The 15,000-nt window shown below is 51.3% G+C and overlaps 3 protein-coding genes across 3 annotated transcripts; 1 reads left to right on the top strand and 2 right to left on the bottom strand.

Moving 5' to 3' along the window:
• Nucleotides 1-2,754: 2,754 nt before the first annotated feature.
• Nucleotides 2,755-4,480, bottom strand: GUITHDRAFT_148032 (hypothetical protein; the record flags this gene model as incomplete). The annotated part of the gene is made up of 6 exons (XM_005820208.1): nucleotides 2,755-2,808; nucleotides 3,016-3,129; nucleotides 3,307-3,340; nucleotides 3,568-3,639; nucleotides 4,013-4,057; nucleotides 4,107-4,480. 6 exons carry the CDS (start codon nucleotides 4,478-4,480, stop codon nucleotides 2,755-2,757), a joined length of 693 nt encoding a protein of 230 aa, XP_005820265.1.
• A 1,136-nt stretch (nucleotides 4,481-5,616) lies between these two features.
• Nucleotides 5,617-8,135, top strand: GUITHDRAFT_156106 (hypothetical protein). Its single transcript, XM_005820209.1, has 18 exons — nucleotides 5,617-5,637; nucleotides 6,093-6,159; nucleotides 6,210-6,247; nucleotides 6,296-6,345; nucleotides 6,395-6,437; nucleotides 6,487-6,556; nucleotides 6,604-6,623; nucleotides 6,678-6,747; nucleotides 6,791-6,834; nucleotides 6,885-6,977; nucleotides 7,030-7,092; nucleotides 7,150-7,194; nucleotides 7,246-7,293; nucleotides 7,346-7,378; nucleotides 7,431-7,469; nucleotides 7,518-7,577; nucleotides 7,724-7,766; nucleotides 7,998-8,135. Exons 1-18 carry the CDS (start codon nucleotides 5,632-5,634, stop codon nucleotides 8,048-8,050), a joined length of 885 nt encoding a protein of 294 aa, XP_005820266.1. The 5' UTR covers nucleotides 5,617-5,631; the 3' UTR covers nucleotides 8,051-8,135.
• Nucleotides 8,136-8,387: 252 nt separating this feature from the next.
• On the bottom strand, nucleotides 8,388-8,969 carry GUITHDRAFT_120551 (hypothetical protein; the record flags this gene model as incomplete). The annotated part of the gene is made up of 1 exon (XM_005820210.1): nucleotides 8,388-8,969. The coding sequence occupies one exon, from the start codon at nucleotides 8,967-8,969 to the stop codon at nucleotides 8,388-8,390; it is 582 nt and encodes a 193-aa protein (XP_005820267.1).
• Between the last annotated feature and the right edge of the window lie 6,031 nt (nucleotides 8,970-15,000).

The raw sequence follows: 15,000 nt of genomic DNA on the forward strand, positions 1-15,000 counted from the left end.
GTAGTCGCTGAAATGATCGTGTCAAGCGAGCAAAGCGAAAGCTCAGATCCCAAGAGTACCAAGGAGGTTCAAAACTGGAACAAACCCTTATCTCTTGCCCTGCCCGCCCTCACTGGAAGTTCAGGTTGCCAAGGCCCCTGTTTAGGGTTTTCTCTGTCAAAGCACAAAGAAGCTGGAGCGGAAAGAAATACTCTTGGACAGTACCAGGTTGACTTCCCGTGGCTGTGGAGGAGATGAAGTGAGGTGAAGTTATGTCAAATCAAGGTAAAGAGCCTGTTCGCGTACTCCAGTGAGGAAGTGCTGCTCATTCAAGCACAAGAAGGAGGCAAACAGGTAGTTGTGCTTCAGATCTGATCTCAACTTGCGATGACGTGGCGAGATTCAATGCTTACTGCCCACTCTTCTTCCTTCCTGTCCTCCTTACACCTTTTTATTTCTTCCTTCCTCTGATCTTTTGCCCCGTTCTTTCTGCGTGCCTCTCCTTCCTTTCCGAAACCACCTTGACGTAATCCTCAGGTCGCCATGTCGCCTCTTCACTCCTCTCCTCTCCTCACCTCTCCTCACCTCACCTCTCCTCTCCTCTACCTCTCCTCTCCTCTCCTCTCCTCTCCTCTCCTCTCCTCTCCTCTCCTCTCCTCTCCTCTCCTCTCCTCTCCTCTCCTCTCCTCTCCTCTCCTCTCCTCTCCTCTCCTCTCCTCTCCTCTCCTCTCCTCTCATCTGACATTATTCTTTTCCTTCTGATTGTACTGCGTCAGATTCTTGAAACTGTTAAAGAGACCCTGGGAGAAGAAGACGAAACGAAACTCAAAGGTGAGCTAGAAACTTACAAGATCAGTTCTGACATGTAAGCAGATGTGAAACAACATGCGCTCAAGGTCTCCATCCTCATCTCCTCTTCTTCTTGCTGCTGCTGCTGCTGCTGCTACTGCTGCTGCTGCTGCTGCTGCTGCTCCTCCTCCTCCTCCTCCTCCTCCTCCTCCTCCTCCTCTTTCTACTTGTCTATCCACTTGTCTTTCTCCTTGTCTTTCTCCTTCAACTTCTCCTCCCCTTTCATCTCCTTCTCCATCACCTTTTTCTGCTTTTTCTTTACCTTTTATTCCTCAGCATTTGTCAGTCTAAAATTTTTCCCGCAGCTGCTCGTGAACGAACAAGTTTCTAGCATGAAACTACCTTTAGCTCATCTCGAAGAAACTTCTCTGCTTCTTGATGACACGTATCAACTCTTGTCCTGTCCTGTCCTGCCCTGCCCTGCCCTGCCCTGCCCTGCCCTGCCCTGCCCTGCCCTGCCCTGCCCTGCCCTGCCCTGCCTTGTCCTGCCCTGTCTTGTCTTCTCCTCTTGTGCTGTGCTATGCTGTGCTTTTCTTACTTCACTTCAGCAGGCAGAGCGGCCACGAGTTTCGCGTTCCTCCTTCCTCCTCTCCTCTCCTCCCCGACCTCCGTATCTTCCTCAACCTCCTCGCCGTTGACTCTCAGGAAGCAAAAGTAGGAGCCCTGCAGCTTGCAAGGCTGCTACAGGTTGCTGCCTCATTATCCTCCTCGTCATCTTCATCATCGTCCTTGCCCTCCTCCCTCTTGTCTCTCTCCTCCTCTTCCTGCCTTCTCCTGCTCCTGCTCCTGCTCCTGCTCCTGCTCCTGCTCCTGCTCCTGCTCCTGCTCCTGCTCCTGCTCCTGCTGCTCCTCCTGCTCCTGCTGCTCCTGCTCCTGCTCCTGCTCCTGCTCCTGCTCCTGCTCCTGTCCCCCTCACAAGCTTTCAGGATGGAGATTTTCTTTCTCCGAGCCATCGAAGTCGCTCACTCAAAATCTTCCGTCGAGTCATCGAGAAAAAAGTGATGAGAGGAGGAGCAGGAGGAGGATCAGGAGCAGGAGCAGGAGCAGGAGCAGGAGAAGGAGCAGGAGCAGGAGCAGGATCAGGGAGCAGGGAGCAGGGAGCAGGGAGCAGGGAGCAGGGAGCAGGAGGACTTGGATGAGAAGGAGGGCAAGGACGAGGAGAAGAAAGATTACGTGGAGCAGGAAAAAGGAGAGGGAGAGGGAGAGGACGAGCAAGATTGCAAGGAGAAAGCGGGACAGGGACAGGGACAGGGACAGGGACAGGGACAGGGAGGGGAAAAGGAGGAGGAGATTTAACGAAATGCAGATGAGCGCAATGGCGACGACGATGGAAGAAGACGAGGAGATATTGAAACAAACAGGTAAAGAGATGAGATCGAGTCTGTGTGTTGGTTGTTGAGGAGGAACAATCGTAACAGAGACAAGTCAAGACAAGGAAAGGCTGCGACTTTGTGTGAGGTGAATAGAAGCGAAGAAACAATTTGTGACATGTGACTTGATGTTGAAGGTATCGCCTATCGCTCAAACAGATGCTTCAGAATTCTCTTTCATTTGTGCAAGACTGAAAGTTTTCTTTACTGCTTGCAATGAAGTTGCACACGTCATTCTTGCCAGATCAAGAATTTAAATGTCATGGATGTGATCTGCAAACTAGATAGATGATATCCACTCCTTAAATTTGGGTTGAATTCGGAATGATGTTCTACATTTTGACATGTCACATGTCAAACAAATGCGACATGTCACATGTTAAACAAATGCAATTTGATTACTATTCAGATGTGATTTGATTATTAGATGGATATGATTCGAAAATCAGATAGACAATATCTCAATATCCATGTGAGGATCAGGAAATTTTGATGTTTTTGATGTCGCTCATTTACAAGACGTTCGAGTTAGCAAAGATAGCAAAGAAGGAAACAATCATCCAAATCCACGAGGACGAGGAGGAGGGCTTTTCTTTTTGTCTTCCGGGAGCTGTAACAATGCAAGATGTCAACAACCATCAATGAAAAGGGAATTGAAATAAGTGATGTTATCAAGTCAGCACACAACAATGATAAACAATGAAACAATGACTTCAACAACAGACAACAGACAACAAAGTCATGATAAAATCAGAGGAGACAGAAGGAAAGACAACAAACATGATGAGAAACAAGAAAACAACATCAACAAACTCACTTGCTTCCCAAGAATTCTCTGTTTCACTCTGTCTTCAACCTCTTCAACCGACATGCTCTCCATGAGCTTCATTCGCTCCCGCATCAGAATCTTCACTTTATCCTGGTCGGATGACTGACATGCACTAGTCAGCGATGCCTCCTGCTGCTGCTGCTGCTCCTCCTCCTCCTCCTCCTGCTCCTCCTCCTTCCGATCCTGCTTGGCTTTCTCCCCCCCCCCCCCCCTCCCGGCACCTTCCTCCTGCTCCTGCTCCTGCTCCTGCTCCTCCCTCATCCTGCATCTCCTCCTTACCTTCAGCTTCTCTTGTGGAACCTTCTTGAATCTTCTGTAGTACGCCAACGGTGAAAACACGGACAGCAGGTACAAACAACAAAGAACGTGCAGTTGACATGAACAACACAGACAACAAAACGATGTTTCAGAACGAAAGATCGTCTTATCAGAACGATATTCAGTCGACAACAATTATTGACACTCGACAGCAGCTCTAACGATGATACTATAGCTACAACCAATCAAAAAGACATCAGCAATGCTCGTCTGTTGTGGAACCTCTTTGGATTTCCCTTGGAGTTTTCTCTCTCGATTTTCTCCCTTTTATGTTGCACTGCAATCTTCCCGGCTCTGGCAATACGAAAATTTCAGAAACAAGAAACAAAACAGACCAGACTGGAAGAAAATCGAACAGACAACGAAGAATATGACAAATAACATCACAAAGAAAATCGAACAGACAACGCAGAATATGAGAAATAACATCACAAGGGAAAACGAACAGAGAACGAATAACATGAAAAATGACATCACAAAGCATGTGACACAACACGAAATTATCTCACCTTGACCAAGCTTGTTGAGCCGTTTGCATATCAACTCTGAAATGAAACCAAATTTTCAGACCGCTGTTCCCATACTTTCATATATTCCTTCCCTCTCTCCCTCCCTCCCTCCCTCCGTCCGTCCTCCGTCCTCCTCCTCCTCCTCCTTGAGAATCAACCTGAAGAACTCATCTTCCACCTCGGGTCCATCAAAGTGATCGTTTCTGCGTTGCCGTGAGCACAGAGCGACACAAGCAAAGCAGGTGGCTGTACTTGTCTTTGTCATGCGTCTTGGGGTTTCTTGCAGCTATCATGTATGTCAGAGTGCGATAAAGCGAGAGAAAGAGCAGGAGAAGAAGGAGGGAGAGGGAGAGGGAGAGGGAGAGGGAGAGGGAGAGGGAGAGGGAGAGGGAGAGGGAGAGGGAGAGGGAGAGGGAGAGGGAGAGGGAGAGGGAGAGGGAGAGGGAGGAAGCTGCGAGGAGGTATGGCAATTTGCAGTTGTTCAAAGACAAGAGAGAGAGACGGGAATAGGAAGACAGAGTAATCAAGATCAGGATCAGGATCAAGATCAGGAGCAGGAGCAGGAGCAGGAGCAGGAGCAGGAGCAGGAGCAGGAGCAGGAGCAGGAATGAGTACCATAGACGCATGTGTTCATCATTTCTCTTGTCTGTCCTATCGATGCCTGGTAACAAACCGTCACATCGCTACGTGTCGACGGCTCCTCCTCTCACCAGGCTCGCTCGACCATTCTTGGTCGTCAGGTAGCATGAAGGAGGGAAGGAGAAGGAGAGGCAGAGATCGAGCAGGACAGAAAGGATGAATGTCGATCGAAGCGCCGCCATCATATCTGACTGGCAGAGTCACGGACAGCGGAAGTCAGCATGTAGAATAACTCTGACGTCTGGGATCTACATCGCTCCTTTGACTTCCTCCTCAACTCTCTCCGCTTCTTCCCATCATTAAAACAATGCTCCTTGACCGCACATGCTCTGCATGCTTCCAACCTACCGTCATCAACCTAGTGGCTCCAACGTGCGTTTGCTATCCTTTCAGCCATTCGTGTTTTCCTCCTTTCTCTTCCCTCATTCCTTATGTCCAGTTGGAAGTTGTGTTGGAGTTGATGGTGACTATGCTACTCCTGCTGCTGCTGCTGCTGCTGCTGCTGCTGCTGCTGCTGCTGCTGCTTCTCCTGCTGCTGCTCCTCCTCCTCCTGCTCCTCCTGCTGCTGCTGCTGCTTCTCCTCCTCCTGCTGCTGCTCCTCCTCCTCCTGCTCCTGCTGCTGGTGGTCCTGCTGCTGCTGGTCCTCCTCCTCCTCCTGCTCCTGCTGGTCCTCCTGCTGCTGGTGGTCCTGCTGCTGCCCCTGCTCCTGCTGCTGATGCCCCCGCTGCTGCTGCTGCTGCTGCTGCCCCTGCTGCTGCTGCTGCCCCTGCTGCTGCTGCTGCTTCAACGTCGCATCTCCCCCGATTGCACGTTTGGCCTCCCAAAAAACGTTTCCGCAGAAGCTGGCAGACCATATCTTCAAAGCACAGTACCCCACCCATAGATTTACAGGGGTTTACTAGTAAACTATAGGGGTACAAAAGCAGACAGGGTGGGAGGACAGGTGGCTTCTAGAAGAATGACCGGTGGTTTTAGGAAAATGCAGCGAGTACCCCAAACAGTGTTGATTTTGATACGGTGGGGTTGACCTATCACCGGTACTTTTCACTATTTTTGTAACCGGTGATGAATGTCGCTCTTTCTGTGGAAAGGTATTTGGAGGGTGGGGTGGGGTGGGGTGATTGGGTTGTAATCAGCCATGCAGGTACGCCACAGCATTGCAGAGGAGAACATGGAGGATGGAGGGGAAGTGAAGGGGGGAGAGGGAGGCTATGCCGGGAGATTAATCAGAGGATAGGAAAGAATGAAGCTGTGCAGAAGGATTCTGCCCAGTCTGTTGTAGGAGAGAGGAAATATGAGGCAAACATCAGACAAACATGCAAGGAGGATAGCGGAAGAAGAAGAGAGGAGAATGAGAGGAGCTGTTTTGAGGGGGTTAGAGTGAAGATGATGATGTTTGTGATTGGTGCTGAGGAGATGAGGATGTAGCAAGGGAAGCAAAAGAGGAAGCGAGGATTGTAGTCCCAGGTCACAGAGGACAGGTGTTCACGATCAAGTGACCAGGAAATTAGGGGCAGACAGCAAGGGAGAAGTCAGTAGATCTCAACTGATGATGTATGATGATTCACCATCCTCATCCTCTCTTGGTTCTTACCGCAGGCGGCGCTCGATCGCCTGCTGTCGCGGGTTGCGATGGCCTCTGTGGGCATCATGGCGGGGGCGTCGGGTGAGACTCCATGGTTGTAAGTAGACCGAGGCTGATCGACACGTCTGCAGCACTGAATTCTTGTATTTATGACATCGATGGCGGAAAGGTGATTTTCTCCTGCTGCCCAAACGACGATACTGATCACCCCTGTCAGCGTGCCGTCATGTTCAATAGGTTTCCGAACCCTTTCACGGGCGATGCGAGGTAGCGCAAAGAGGATGCTGTCATGGTGGATGATGATCTTGGCCTCCAGTGGCATTCAGAAGTATGTGATCAAGGAAGGAACTCACTTCAAGGTGCCGCCATGGCCTCTCGGCCGCACCGCACCATCTGAGAACTGTATAGATCCCTTTTATCCAAGACCCCAAGATATTTGACGTCAGGACTCGCCCGAGGGCCATTCCGACTGTTACTGGTCAGCTTTGACTCATTGAGTGAACCCTCTGACTCCTTGCGGCCCAGGCACCAAGGACTTGCAGATGGTGGGAGGCTGGTAGGACCAAGGTCTCAGCTGGAATTGACCTTGGCTCCGCCAGGTCAATATCACCCTGCGTCTTCTTTCAAGGCCGTATATCGATAGCCTTCCGCAAATCTACCAGCAGCTCGGTGACATGTTCTGAGCTGCTGCGACTCCCTTACCTCCTCCAAGGCCTCGACTACGACGAGCGAATCTTGCCCTCGATCGCCAATGAGGTTTCGCGTCTTCAGGACAGCCGCATGGCTTTTTGATTCGCCCGTAACAGGTTCTCAAGAGCGTTGTCGCCCAGTATGATGCCGAGGAGCTGCTGAAGAAGCGAGAGATGGTGTCTCGAGAGGTCAAGGAGCAGCTTACTCAGGTTGGATTGATGGCGTAGAGAATCCGATCCTGACTTTGACTTCCTGTGCCAGCGTGCTCATGACTTCCACATCGTCCTCGAGGACATCTCGATTACTCATCTTACATTTGGAAAGGTTGTATCGGCTGATCGCTCTGACTTGCTCGTACTGACAAAATCTCTCTCACGAAAGGAATTTGCCACAGCGATTGAAAGGAAGCAAGTCGCTCAGCAAGAGGCAATGCCTTCGAGCTGCTCGATCAGGAGATCCTGCTGACCTCACCTACAGGCTGAGAGGCAGAAGTTTGTTGTGGCGAAGGCGGAGCAGGAAAGGAAGGTAACAGCTCTTCCTACGTGCTCTTCTTTCATCATGATTTCTTTTTTCCCAGGCCAACGTCATCAGAGCTGAAGGAGAAGCTGAGGTCTTGTCTCCCGGGCCCTCTGACTCCTCCGCCTGATCTCTCCATCGAGTAGGCAGCCAAGATGATCTCGTCGGCCCTCAAACAAGGACCGGTACGCTCTCAGTGACTGGGGAGGAGACAGAGCTGACCGGCACCGTAGGCGCTTGTTGAGCTGCGAAGATTGGAAGCGGCAAGAGATATCACCACAACCCTTGCCAAGGTGCGGGCACCTCCGTGCCTTCTAACGACCCACCCCACATTCCCTCTCCCATTCAGCCTCCCATTCCACTCTCCTCAACTTGCCTCACCTCCCTCGTCGTGCTTGTCACTCTGTTTGACTGCTCGTGTTTTTTTCCCTTCTTGCAGTCCAAGAACGTCGTCTTCATCCCGTCTGGCTCTTCGCACGGAGGTGAGTTTCGGACATACGCGATTCCCTCGTCTACTCCTTGCCTCTTATAACCATGTGCTCCTTCGTGCTTGTCGCTCCTCGTCCTCGTCCGCCTCCGCCTTCCCCTCCTCTTCCAACGACTCTTGCTCCCATTGCTTCGACCCTCTCTGACGCTTTCATTTTTCTTTGCAACTATGGATGATCTGGGGACTGGGTGCTTTTTCAAACTTGTGTGGTCGTGGGAAATATGAGGGAGGGGAGGGGATGCAGGAACGGGAATGCTACTCAATCTCAAGGAGGCTTAACATGGCTGCTTTCTCCAGCTGCGTTAGAGCTGCTAGTCAAAAAGTTTTATCAGGGGAGAATGAACCATGCCTTCTGGGCGTCACTACTTTCTCGAATCTGTCCCGTTCACTTTCAGACCAAATGTTAATCTTCAGACATCTGCACATGCCTTTCAGCCTCAACTTGTGCTCTCGATAAAATCGTTCTCCTCTCCCTCGTAATCCTTCTCTCAGTCTCCTGCCTTCCCCTCCATGACAGCGACACATTCAAGAGTAAAAGTGTTGTTTTATTTACAACCAGCCCATGCTGATACAATACAGCGAAAGAATACTACTTCCACATCCATACGCACATTCCTCAAACCCTCCTCCTCTTCATCTTGTAGGGATCCCCTGGCCCCATAGTCAGCTCAGAGTCGTCATCCAGCCCATCCTTGTCCTCGGGGGGAGGGCTTTCGTACTGCTCGAGGTTCAGCAGCGTCTTCCCGACGCCGGGGACGCGAGCTGCCCGCTTCCTGTCCATCTCGGACCATCCAACAGGAGGCCATACCCACTCCATCTTGGTGGAGTGAAGGGGCTCGAAATGCGCTCCTGCATTGCCGTTGGACTGGAAGACAGCAGCGTTCTCTGTGCGGTGGATTGATCCCGTGGATGTGCTGGTGCAGGAGAGGGATGAAGAGCATGAGGAGAGTGAGTCTACCCAGCAAGACATGCTCCCATTGCCCCGCTCTGCTGCCATGTTGAACAGCGGATTAGCGACGTTGTCTTCCTTGTGCACAAAATTCCAGTGATGATGCCATCGATGCGGGTGTTGCATGCCTAGGGGAACCGCAGCAGGAGCAGGCGCCAGCATGTGCGCTGGTGCCAGCATGTGCGCTGGTGCCAGCATGTGCTCCATAGAGTGTTCTGTGAATGCAACACGTCTACTTCTTTCTTCCATGGTTGCTTGTTTGAAACCCTTGCTCCGTTCTTGCTCTCCCTCCTTGTCCTCTTGCTTTCGTTGTCCCTGTTCGGACCTCTTCCCTTTGCTCTGTATGATGTGTCTGCTGCGAGTATCTTTCAGCTCTTGTTCCTGTCGTGCTTGTCTGTCGTGCTCGTTGCGTTTGGGCGTCTTCCTACTTTGGGTCGTACTTTACCTCCATCTAGAAGAGGTCAATTCATCCCCCCTCCCACCCTACCCTACCCTCATAATTAGTACCCCTGTCTCATTACCCCACCCCATCACTTTGAGTCTTTAGCTCGTCGACCATTTTGCATCTGTGCCCACTACCCCAGTATAATAGACTAATTTGGATGATAATAGGGGGTATCAAAGTGAATTGCTTTACTCCAGTTCACTCATCAACTGATCCCCACCCCTTCTCTTTGAAGCTTTGTTCTGAAAATACCCCTAGTCGATCAACCCCCACCCACCTTTGATCATCCCGACCTGATCAGGTCACCATGGGATTGTCATGGTCGCCGAGGACAGGGATACCCGAGGGGTAGTGGGGTGATGAAAGGTGGCCACAGCCTTGAAAAGTGGGGTACTTTTGAGGTTAAAAAGAGGGGTATATTTGCTGAATTTTTTTGAGAGCAGGGTAGGGTAGCTGTGCCATGGCACTGCGGCGGTCTTGTCACTGAGAATCGCAGTGAAACTAGTAGTAAATATGTGGAAACGTTTTGAAAGGGAGATATTTCAAGATGATGACACAGAGATGATGACGGAAAGCAGCCGTGACCACGCCATGCCTTAGGGGTTTCAGGTCCGCCTCAGGAGACACAGAAAGAGAATGGAACTCAAAACATGCTTTTTGGATTTTTGGCTTCATTGCGCCCCTTCGACGATAACTCTTTGAGCTGTCCGTTACTTGACGGTTGCCGCCCGCGGCACTGGCGCTGCAAAGTTAAGTTAAAAATCCGATGATCAGTACGAGGGCGTCAATCTTGTGAGTAAAGGAGAGTAGAGGAGCGCCGGGCTTGACCTCTTTACTCCGAAAGTTAAGTTAAACCCTGACACTCAGTCGCACCGGTAGCACAGGCACTTTACTCAAAGTTAAGTACAGGCCATACGGCGAGAAGAGAAAAGACAGCGAGAACCAACCCTTGTCCTGCCTACTGCTGTCCCCCAAACTTCAACTGATGCCCGGCTTCACAGGCTTACTTGTTGGAACAGTGCGCGCAGGACCACTGTTCCCCCGCCGCACTGTGACTCCGCCCGGCCCGGCCGGTATAGTGGTGGCTGGCCGCCGCGCCCAGGCGGCCCGTGATTGACTGAGCCTGTCACCCGTGACCCGTGATAGAAACTTGGGTTCATGTTCGATGCGGTAGTACGGTCATGATGGGTTCCGACCAGCGATCGGATACCGGCGGCGATTGACACAGCCTGCGGCGGACTCGGGGCAGTTTGTCGGTTAGATATCCGTAGGGCTAAAGCCATCCATCTCTCGAAATCACTTCATTTCAGATATCGAGAACAATCTAGCAGGGACTGGGCCATGAGCCTCAGGGCCTGCAGTGCAGAGTCGGAGTGCGCCCCTCAATTATATTTACTACAGGACTTTCTGGCCGGGTCTGCCGGGCCGACCCCGGCGGCCGGGCGGTCACCGGGTAACCAGTCCCAAGTGCCAGTCGGACCGTACTAGGCCCATCGGCCAACTTGGCAACCGTTGAATCCGATCCGATCATCAGCCCGGCGCCGCGGGCGGCCGCCGGCCCGGGCCCTAATACACTCACCGTCCCACGGCGGCTCAGCGGCTCAGTGACTCAGTGACTCACTGCGGCGCCGCCCACTGCCGGGCACCGTATTGACAGCCTGACCTTCAGCAGAACTCCCGAGTGCCGGGCGGGCCCGGCCCTGGGCCGCGGAGTCCGATCCGACTGAGTCAGCCTCGCCGCGGGGCGGGGGCCGCCGCGAGCCTCGGAGTCCCGGAGTCAGGTGCCCGGCCCCGCGGCCCGGGCCGGTCACCTGGCCAGTCGGCCCGGCCGGGAACCGGGAGTCTTCGCACTAGTAACTAGTCACTAGAACCACAAAAAGATTAGTTACTTTTAAAAAAAGATGCTCCTGGTAGTTCCTTACCTGAAACTCACGTCATTCACTACGGGTAGTTATTTGACTCTGATGATCAAATAAGGGGGTAGGGGTACATTCTTCCGAAGAGAGGCATGCGGTAGTAGGAGAAACTAGGGGTACATTTATGGAAATCGAGGGGTGGTCTCGTGGACCTCATTTTGGTAAAGCGGCTGTGGGGGGCACTGATGGAATGAAGGGGTCAGAGACGGGTAGAGGGAAAATAGGGGGTACTGTAAGGGAAATGAAGGGGTGATAGATGCCTGTGGGGGTGGTTGAGATGCGGTGGTAACCTATAAACTTATTTATCAGTTTGAAGTGGGTAGGTAGGGGTAGTCATCGAAGTTTCAGTTTCACTCATCACGAGGGGTTTGGAAGGGTAAAACTTGGGGTAGAAAATTGCACGTAGTTCAGAGGGTTGGGTGGGGGTAGTACTGAAAGGTCGTTGATAGTCATGGGTCAGTTGTGAGTTGGAGTAAACAGAGAATGCTGGGGTGGGGGTAGGAGGTTTTAATGATTGACAGGGGAAATAGGGGGTACTTTAAAGGTAAAATTAGGGGTACGTCTCAAGAAAAGGGTGTACATGGGAAGGAGGGGTAGGGAGAAAGTTGATAGTCCGACAATACTGCCATCGACCAAGGACCACGATGACTCCGCTGATGTACAAGTTGGACTGATACACATTGCATTTCATCTTGGCATACAGCGAACAACACTTGTTTGCTCTTTCCTGCATCGAGGTTTCTTGACTTCATCCCTTCTCCTCTCCTGTTGCGGCACGTTTTCATGACGGATCACAACTCAATCCCATCCTCCGAGTCCCACCCTCTTCCAGCACGTCGCTTCCCCCTCCCTCCGCGAAAGCTGGCATCTACGCGACCCCTTGTCATCGATATGATTCGAGCTTGCATGTGCATGTTATTGGCGCCCTTCCAGTGTTTGTATGCCATCGTCTTCTCGCAGAGCCTCACGAACACAAAAACGCCACGTCGCCATGCCCGTACAGCAGCACAGCATGCTCATGCAGAAGTGCATCATGTGGCTCAGGACCAATACAGAGATGACGAGAAGGTGGTTATGCCCTTCAGGAGCACAAGCTGGGCGACGGTGTCGAAGTACTGCGAGGAGGTACGGAAGCAGCGGAAAGAAGCTCAAGCCTTGGCAGAGGAAAGTGCTTACCACATGCATGCTTGGAGAAGAGGCAGCATGGCTAGTGCTCACAGTCAGGAAAGTCGGATAGACGCGTGGAGGAGGAGGAGGAGCGAGACATCGTCCTCTGAGGCAAGTCACTCCTTGAAGACTTCGAGCGGTAGCAGGTTCTATGCGAAGCATCTCACGAGCGATAGCTTCGAGGACCTGCACTATCATGCGTGCTTAAGCAGGAGTTCGTCGAGCAGCGGTAACTCTGCGCTGAGCTAGGAGTGGAATATGATAGCACTACCGAATGAAGTACGAAGTTGGCACCCACCGTGCTACTTGCTTGTGTATAACAAACTTTGAAACGGTTGAACGGTTACCCACTCCCGGTGATGATTCCATGCTTCGTTCAACTTGAGGATTCTCATGACTCCGCAGTGCAATGGGCCGTCCGAAGTGACTCACAATGACTCATACGGCGAGAGTTTACTCACATGCCGTTCACTTTCAGGCCTTTCGTTAATTTGGCACTTAAATTTTTCGGTAGGGTCTTTTTTTTTTCTAGGCGTGCTATTTTGATAAACGAGTTAGAGACCCCACTTCATAGTACCCATTTGTTTTAGTTTATTTCAACAATCCTCTTTACAAGTTATTTTAACGGTAGTTACAGTACGGTACCGACACATACCCTATGGTACTACTTTCAGTACCAGTTGCAATCCTCCTTGCCTTGACGGACAATGGCGGCGCAATCGGGGCGGCCACCGTCGTCAAGGGCTGCCTCATCGCTCGGCATTGCCCGGAAAAGGAGGAGATGGAGCAAGAGAACAAGTTGATCCTCTTCATTCGCATGAGATACATCCAAGAGGCACCGTTGTTCCTTGCAGCAAATGCCTTCGATCATTCTGTGCACTTTGAATTACTACACCACGTTGAAGGTTTAGACACGTCATTCAATCTGGTACCATGTCATGGTGTGAGGTTTACTGATGTCAATGGGAAATTTCGAAGTGGAATCATCCGAAATTGGAAAGGAAGAATGTCAACTTCTTGAACACTAGAAAACAAACTGATTTCTTCCGTCTCAACATCGATCTGCACAAGATTAGGACTACGGTAGTATAGTTAACTGGTTTCGCAGACGTGGGAAGCCCTTCTTGAAACCCCGGATGAAAAGGCCAGTGCAGTTGGAACATCAGTACATCACTCTTACAGAATCCTGTCATTAACAGAGAATTTCCTGTGCCTTTCAAGGATGAACCCTACATGATAGAAGCTGGATCAGGTTCGTTATATTTCGAGGGCGCACTGACAGTCACCTTGAAACGAAATTAGAGGACGCAATACACATGCATCTCTTTCAAGTTCGAAAGAATGGTACGATTGTGCACGTTTCACACAGAGATTTGGAGGCATCCAGATTGAACGCGACTTTACTCAGACATTAATTTACTTTGAAGGAGCTGCCACAACAAAGTGAAGTGTGCTCGAACCGAATTGTTGAATTTCTTCTTGTCAACTGCATTGCGTGAAGGTCCATCAGTGACTACCGCATGGACAGTGCATATCCCACACATGGTCAAGTTGCCCGTTAGATGCAGTAGCAGTTTTCTTCTTCTCCGAGTCCAATGTAGCTGTTCCCGATCATGGCAGCAGCTCGATATGCATCTCTTCCCTGAAGTTGATGTCGGTGCTCGATGCACGACATGTTCAATAGTCAGGCTAGTTGAATGCCATATTTCTCGTAGAAATGTACAAATTGATCGCCCACATGCCCTGACATCATGCTGTGCAAATAGAAAGACTGCAGCAGTCTCGCTTGTCCGATTAATCTGACTAACTTGAAAGCAACACCCCTAATTTTGAAAGGAAGTGCTTTGACGTCTTCCTTCTCTTCAATTCCGAAATAGCTTCCTCCCAAAGAAGCTGTTTGTCTCTGTCAGGCACCAGCAGTTGAATGATCGAGGCAGGACGTCTTTCGCCGCCTGCTGCGGGAGCAGCAGGCGGCGAAAGACAGCAGGCGGCGAAAGGCCGTCTCTTGCAGACCCTCCCGGTATCTGCAGGCATCGATGACAACAAGGAAACAGACTGAGAGTCACAGTGTAGTCCTCTACCTCCTCCTCGGTCTCCATCGTCCCTACCTCACAGGGGATCAGGTCGTCTTCTTTGGCCCTTCCTGCCTTCATCCCATGGCCAGCGTAGAACTGAGAGGACGACTAGCCTCCTCAGCTCTTGGTGCCAGCCTAGTCGCATCCCTGATAGCGTTCTCCAGCTCCCACCCCGGCTGCACGTACTTGTCCGCTCTAGTATGCAGAGGCCAAACACCCGGGGCGGCTCCAGGAACAGAATCTCCTGATGGAGAGGAGACTGCCAGGAAGCCCGTTCCTCTAGCCGGCGCACAGTGACGGGATGCTGTTGAGGAAGAAACGTCATGCGACATAAATGACTGGTGGATGCGCATAACAGTGAGCATTCATAACAGTGAGCATTGAGGGATTTCTCTGTGGATTCAAATATCCTCTGTGAGGAGATAAAAAGGGGGTAGGGTGGTGGAGGGGGGAACTTCTGTACCATGAAACCTCTCTTTTGTACCAATATGTTTTCATACAGTACAATCTATACTACCATGTATGTGATGGGTAAAACTAAAATTGCAGTACCTCTAAAACCAAGGCGGGGGAAGGGTTCCACGCCAGAGGAATTCAAATCACCCCACCCCGCTTATGTCCAGTCTCTCTACCCCCCCCCCCCCCCCCACCCCCCCCCCCCTTTGATCGGTGAAAAC

Source organism: Guillardia theta, assembly GCF_000315625.1.
Source record: "Guillardia theta CCMP2712 unplaced genomic scaffold GUITHscaffold_186, whole genome shotgun sequence".
Lineage (NCBI taxonomy): Eukaryota > Cryptophyceae > Pyrenomonadales > Geminigeraceae > Guillardia > Guillardia theta.

Excerpts from the sequence above, each read along its gene's own strand:
- GUITHDRAFT_156106 (XM_005820209.1), top strand. Across the intron at positions 6,438-6,486 it reads AGGAAGGAACTCACTTCAAG|ATCCCTTTTATCCAAGACCC; the intron begins GTGCCGCCATGG and ends AGAACTGTATAG. Across the intron at positions 6,978-7,029 it reads TCAAGGAGCAGCTTACTCAG|CGTGCTCATGACTTCCACAT; the intron begins GTTGGATTGATG and ends TTCCTGTGCCAG.